General features: G+C 48.4%; 1 protein-coding gene across 1 annotated transcript in view; it reads left to right on the top strand.

Annotated features, from left to right (window-relative positions):
* The first annotated feature begins 5,472 nt into the window (after window positions 1-5,472).
* METAP2 (methionyl aminopeptidase 2) overlaps window positions 5,473-6,943 on the top strand; it is a 41,212-nt gene continuing 39,741 nt past the window's right edge. Inside the window, exon 1 of the mRNA XM_027855786.1 lies at window positions 5,473-5,644. Within this exon, the coding sequence (XP_027711587.1) occupies window positions 5,488-5,644 (157 nt within the window). The 5' untranslated portion in view covers window positions 5,473-5,487. The remainder of the gene's footprint in view (window positions 5,645-6,943) is intronic.

Genomic DNA, 6,943 nt, shown 5'->3' with positions numbered 1-6,943 from the left:
CTCCTAGAGTTCAGGTCTGACCCCCACCCACACCCCCTACACACAATCTGCTCAGTAAACTCCAGTGGTTCCCAATTTATTTTATCTACTGATATTTCATCTTTTTTTAATCCTTTTACAATTTCTATTTTTTATGTTTTATGCTGTAAATAATAGTACATGTATAGTGTACATACCCCCTCAAACTCATAAATTATGAATATAATTTATATATACGTAAATAGATTGGGTGTTGTTGTTCAGTTGTGTCCGACTCTTCATGACCCCATTTGGGGTTTACTTGGCAGAGGTACTGGATTGGGTTGGCATTTCCTCCTCCAGCTCATTTTACAGATGAAGAAACTGAGGCAAACGGGGTTGAGTGACTTGCCCAGGGTCACATAGTGAGAAAGTGTCTGAGTCTAGATTTGAACTCATGAAGATGAGTTTTCCTGACTCTAGGCCTGCTGTTCTATCCACTGGGCCATTTACCTGCCCCAGATCAGGGGTACATGCAGAAAAATGTTTTATTAATGGGGCATGCAGTCAAAAAAGTTTGGAGAGTTCTTATCTAGATGAATAGTGTCCAACTCAATTAGAATGGGGGTTGGGGTGTCAGTAATCCATACATACAGATTCCTGCTGGTGGCACATTGACTTAGTTTTAAAATGTAATGTTATCCACCTCTTATTGTAGTTTTATTTATGTTGTTAAATATTTACCAATTATATTTGAAGCAAGTACCACCATCCTTGGAAGTGTTATGGGAACCCACTAGAGTTTGACATCTCTGGTGTACATAACTTCATTGGGGTGTACATGGTGTCCAGGGAGGACTAGCCCCTCTGGCGTGAGGGCTTGCCGATGCCTTTTCAGGGCCGCTCATCTACGTTTGGTGTCCACCTGGCACTCGACTCTCACCTGTGGCTCCATCAAGCAATAGCATGCATGCTGGCCACACCCTGGCAAACCTTCTGGGCACATGGGCTAAACTATGTTGAAGGTAACCAGCAGGCCTTAAACCCATCAGCAAGTTAGAGGGATGTCCACTCCAAACATGTGAAGATGTACTTTCTAGCTTTTTTTTTTCTACAAAAACAAATACATGTAATAGCCCCCTCTGAGCTTATTGGCCTAACTCAAACTGCAATGGCAGGTTGGGTCTCCAGAGGGGTGGCTGTTAGTGCTCCCAGGGTTCTGGGGTTCGCCCTGTGACTGGTTATCCTCTTAAACACTAGTGAGCCAGTCCATCCAGTTAGTTCTTTACCAAAAGGGGGATTGAGAGATAATGAGGAATCCAGAATGATTCCTAGGGTGTAAGTCTGAAGGCCTGGGAGGACGGTGTTGCCTTCTCCAGTAATAGGGAAGGTAGGAAGGGACAGAATAAGACAGGTTACCACCTATTACACAGTACCTACTACATGCTGGGAACAGTACTAAACACTACAAATAAAATCTCATTTGACTCTTACAACAACCCTGGGAAGTAAGTGCTTTCATTATCTCCATTTTGCACTTGAGAAAACTGAGGCAAACAGATCAAGTGACTTGCCCAAGGTCATAGGGCTACTAATAAATATCTGGGGCTGAATTTGAACTCCAGTCCTCCTGACTCCAGATCCAGTGCTCTCTCTACTGCACCCCCTGTCAACCTTTCTACAGTGGGGCAATATCTATTTGGCATCTGAGGGCTTTCCTCTTGAAGTTATTATCTCTATGGTTCAGCCTGTGCAGACCTTCAGCTTGGGTGGGGTGTATGAGGCGCCCCTTCTTAAAGCAACAGTCCCTTCTGTGACCAGGGGAACTGTACAATTGTGTGTGGTCCCATGTCTTTTATATCCATAGCTCTCTAACATGTGAGATAAAACAGTTTAAAAATTGGTCCTTTCGCCTTGCTGCATTAATGGTAGTCGTGAATAAATAGGCTTCGGAGAAGATAATGGCACAATGAAGACAATATAACAGTGAAGATGAAGAAGAAAAACTCTCATTGTCCAAGATATTCTCACAGAATGGAGACCCAAGTATAACGGCTGCAGCTGCTCCTTCCTGTGTCTTTGTCCTTTGTGAAGAGCACCAGGGGACCTAAAGGGACTGGAAGACCCTGTCTCGTCCTGGCTGCAGGGCTCTAGCACTGTCAGTCATTTAACACATGGAAGGGATGCTTCATAGGGTCAATCAATCATCCCACTCCATCTTAGAGCAACTAAGAGATGCTGATCCCTGACACCTTTGCCAAGAGAGAATAAGAGATGTCCTGATTCAACCACTTGTTCTATGAGGACAAGGTCTAGGCATTTCCATTAAATCCATCAGTTGATCAGGGGCGTGTCAACAGGTGCAACGGGAAGTCTGTAGACATTGGTGGGCAGATTTGGTCATGTCCGTGTAAGGCTTATAGAAAACTAGCAAGTTGGTTGGCATCAGGGATTTATTTGAGTGTCTGGCAACGGAGAGGAAGGAGACAAGTCAGCTGAGCCCCTGAGAGGGAATTGCTTGGGGAGGGAATGAGAGGAGGGAGAGGGAGGATTTGGGCTTTTTCATCAGCATGCTAGCAACATCCTTGCAACAGCCACAATTAATGACAGTGTCTGATTCGGGAGCCAAGGACAAACCTTGTGGAAATGCAGCTTCTAGACTACAAGGAAATCAGCACAACAGTTAATATTGTCACTAAGAAACTCCATGAATACTCCATGAAGGAGAGAAAAGGACTTCCCGCAATGGGGAGCTATATATTTTACCGCCACATATCCTCCCTAAGTTTGACCCCTTGACTGATGATGTGAACATGACAAAGGCAGCTAGGTGGTGGAGTGGATAGGGCATTGCCCTTAAAGTCAGGAAGACTCGAGTTCAAATTTGGCTTTCAAACACTTCCAAGATGTGGCAAATCACAAATCACTTTACCTATCCACCTCAGTTTCTTCAACTGTTAAATGGGGATAATGATAGCACCTACCTCTTAGGGTTGTTGTGAGGATCAAATGAGCTAATACTTATAAAGCCCCATGCCAGCCTTTAAATTAACAAAGCAACAGCGTTGGGCAACAGTGACAAATGTTGCAGAATGAAGAAAGATGGAGAATTAATAAGTGGCAACCCATCATGACTGCATGACTGTCCCCAGGATAATGTAAACTCCTTCTAGGCAGGGGCTGTTTTGTTTGTTTTTTTTTCATTCTTATCTTTTTATACTTACCCTAACACAATTCCTTGCAGGAGTAGGTGATTTAAAAAAAAAATTGTTCAATTGAATTACATGCATGCTCCTTACAAGTTTAAGAAAGTGAGGCAACATGATGAAAAATATACTATTCACCTCCAGAGAGAGAACTGATCAACTCTGAGGGCAGATTGAAGCATAGTGTTAGTTTTTCACTTTATTTTCTTGCTTTTTTTTTTCAATATGGCTAATAAGGAAATATGTTTTGCATGACTTCAGATGTATAATGGGTATCTTATTGCTTGCCTTCTCAAAAGGGGGAGGGTTTCCAGGGAAGAAAAGAATTTGAAAGAATTTTTTTAAATGGGTGTTAAAAATAAATTTAAGTGAAGCAAAAAAAAAAAAAAACCAAACTGGAAGCAAACATTGCAAAAAGTAGGAACTTAAAAATGCTTGTTGAATTGAATCTCTATGTGTTCAGATCAAGACAGTACAGTAGTTGTATGTATTTGTAATAATAAAATTTCCTCCCCTAAACCCTACCAGGTGGACAGTGAAAGTATTATTGACATTATTTTAGGAAGGAAAGAAACAAAGCATTTATCAATGCTCCTACTATATACCAGGCACTGTGCCAAGCTCTTTACAAATATCATTTCATTGGATCCTCACAACCCTGGAAGGTAAGTGCTATTTTGGGCCCCATTTAACAGCTGAGGAAACTGAGGCAGAAAGTGACTCGTTCAAGGTCACAACAAAGCTCTGTGAACCTAGGCTAGTCACTTAACCTCTGGGCAATTTTTTAAGACTCTTAAATTGCAGAGAAGGCAGCAATCAGCATTAGGAGGGGGAGCTTCCTTATCTGGGAGAAGGATTCTACTCCGGCAGCACTCTTGGGACTTTCTCCATGGCATTCGGGAAACCTCTTCTCGGTGGACGTTTCCTCCAGCCCTTGAATTCTCACACCGCAGTACTCTCTGCCCCTTGCTGCCTTTTCCTCTCCCGGACCCTCCATTTGAAGAAGGACTTCAGGGCCATGTTTTAATTGTTTGCATTCTCTTCCAGGCTGCAGTGGACTCATTCCAGGCTGCATTGGACTCAGTAGCGGGCATAGGTACTCTTTCTTTCCTCCCTTAAAATATCAGTTCCTTCAGGGCAGCGGCTGTCTTTTCTTTCCGCTTGTCTTTGCACTCGCTGCGTTTGGCACTGTGCCTGGCACATAGTAACATTTAATAAATGCTTTTTGATTTGACTTCGCTATTCTAAGGGTTACTTTTTAAAAATTTTTTTAATGCAACTAGGCAGTTGCAGATTCTGAATGAACGGAGTAACAAATCAAATAAGGTAGATGTTGCCTGCAACGGTCATGGAGATCTTTTTTTGCTAACAGAAAAGCTGTCATTCCTGATCTATGGCCGTCTTCTTGAAGAACTGAATTTAGCGTCAAGGTGTCCGCATGAGACGCTTGCTGCACGGAAAGCCATGTCGTTCTGGTGCAGTCCATTTACCCAATCAAGACAAATGCAACTGGAGATACTTTTCTAAAAACGGACGCAAACTTTTTTTTTAATTTTAAAGTAAAATTTATTTTTTCAATATAACAAAATCTATTTCCTTTCTCTCCTCCCCATCTCCCCCCGTGCAAAATCAATTCCCAGAATGCCAACTTTTTCACCTAATTAAATTTTTAAAAAGTGAACACGAATGTATTTCTCTCTCCCATCCCTTCATCGTAAAATAAAAACTAAATTCCAAACCTCCTAACAAGCTACCCCCAGGCAAGCAAAATCAATTCCCTGCATGCACACTTTTTCAGCCTAATAAAACTTTTAAAATGAACACGAATGCATCGACCATCCCATCCCTAAACACGCGGCTCCCCAGGCGCACTTTCGCGCTTGGAGCCAGAAGCGGTTTGCCCTTGGGGAGCGCGCGTGCATGTGCACGTGGGTGGGGGGGGATCGTACTTCTCTCGGGCGCACGTGGGCGTGCGGAAGCAAACGAGAAGCCAACTTTTCTTTTCCTGCCTGGGACGGCAAGGACGCCCCGGTGCGCGGCCGTCCCGGGGCGCGGCCGGGGCGGGTGACGTCACGCGGGCCCCGGGTCCCGCCCCTGCCTCGGCGGCTCCCCCTCCCCCGACCGCCACGAGGCCCGCAGGTCCCGGCCGGCCCCGCCCCTCCGGCGGGGGCGGGCGGGCCGCGGCCGGGTCCTCCAGCCGTCCCGGCATGCCCCTCGCTCGATCGCACCAACGAGAGCGGCTCGGCGGGGCGCCGGGGGCGTACGGGCGGCTGTGCGGGGAGCGGGCCTCTCTAGCTCGCCCTCTCGTTCTCTCTTTAGCAACATGGCGGGCGTGGAGGCGGCCCAGGCGTCGGCCTCTGAGAGGCACCTGAACGGTGAGCTGGAGCCGGACGACAAGGACGACGGCGCGGCCGCCACGGCCGAGGAGACGGCCAAGAAGAAGCGCCGCAAGAAGAAGAAGGGCAAGGCCGGGGCCGCAGGTAAAGGGGCGGGCCGGGGGCGGGAGGCCGAGGCTGGGGGGCCGGCGCCCACCGCGTTCCCTCGTCCCCTCGTCCTTGGCCGCCTCTCATCGCCCTCCCCGAACCCGGGTCGGCAGCGGGAGGATAGGCTTCGCCGCGGCCCGGCCGCTGGGACCCGCTGGGGAGCCGGCCCCCCCCCCTCCAGCTGGGACCCCCTGGGGAGCCGGGACCTCCCCCCTCCAGCTGGAACCCCCTGGGGAGCCGGGACCTCCGCCCCCACCTGGGCCCCCCACTGTTCCCACAGCCGGGACCCGCCGCCCGGAGCTGCCGCCGGCCAGTCTCCCGCGGGTTCTCTGAATCTCTGCGGCTCCTGGGCTGGGGGAAGGCGGGCGGAGGCCGGCCTCCAGGTGAGGCCCCCCCCAGATCTGAGGACCCCGCTCCCCCTTCACCCTGTCCGGTGTCGGCCAGCGTGGATGGAGCTCGGTGCAGAGGGTGGGGAAGGCGAGCGAGGGGCGGCCGAAAGTTGACGGCGCGATCCCAGGGATCCGAGAAGCCCTTCCAGGGGTGGGGGCTTGTTGTTCGGGCGTGTCCGACTCCCCGCGACCCATCTGGGGGTTTCTCGGCAGAGACGCTGCAGCAGTTTGCCGTTTCCTTCTCCGGCTCATTTTACAGAGGAGGAAACTGAGGCAGACCGGGTGAAGCGATTTACCTTGTGTCTTGAGTGCCTGAGGCTGGATTTGAACTTGGGCAGATGAGACTTGTAGATTCCGAGCCCAGTGCTCTGTCCACTGCACCACCCAGCCGCCCTTAGCAGATGCTGAGTAAAGGCTCATTGACTGACTTTGTGCCAAGCACTCGGCTAAGCCATGGGCTGGTAAATGGGACCCCAGGAGGGTCTCCGTGTTCTTTTCTTCATCCTTTCAGTCAGTAGGCTTTTATTAAACCCTAACTGTATGGTAGGCACTGGGTAGAGGGCAGGAAAGGTAAAGAAAAGGGGAAAGTTTACAAAAATTGTCTAAGGACTTTTTTTCCTTAATCTTTTATCAGTCAACCAGCGGGTATTTGTTAAAACTCCTACAGTGCTGTGCTAAGGGCGGCAAACGTAAAGGAGAAACAACCGAAAGTTTAAAGGAATAAACGAAATCATTTTCTCTTCCTTTTTATCGAGTACATTAATAAAATAGCAAGTATTGGGCTTATAAGCCAGGCACCATGCTAGAGGCTGTAAAGGTAGAGTCACCACTGAAAGCTGACAGAAACACAATCATTTCTTCAGTACCTACTGTATGCAGCTCAAGCCCCACCTTCTATGGGATGCCT

The sequence above is a fragment of the Vombatus ursinus genome, unplaced genomic scaffold (assembly GCF_900497805.2).
Source record: "Vombatus ursinus unplaced genomic scaffold, bare-nosed wombat genome assembly UNPS02011334.1, whole genome shotgun sequence".
In the NCBI taxonomy this organism is placed as follows: domain Eukaryota; kingdom Metazoa; phylum Chordata; class Mammalia; order Diprotodontia; family Vombatidae; genus Vombatus; species Vombatus ursinus.
Note: the sequence above shows the minus strand (reverse complement) of the source record. Positions and strands in the feature narration are given on the sequence as shown.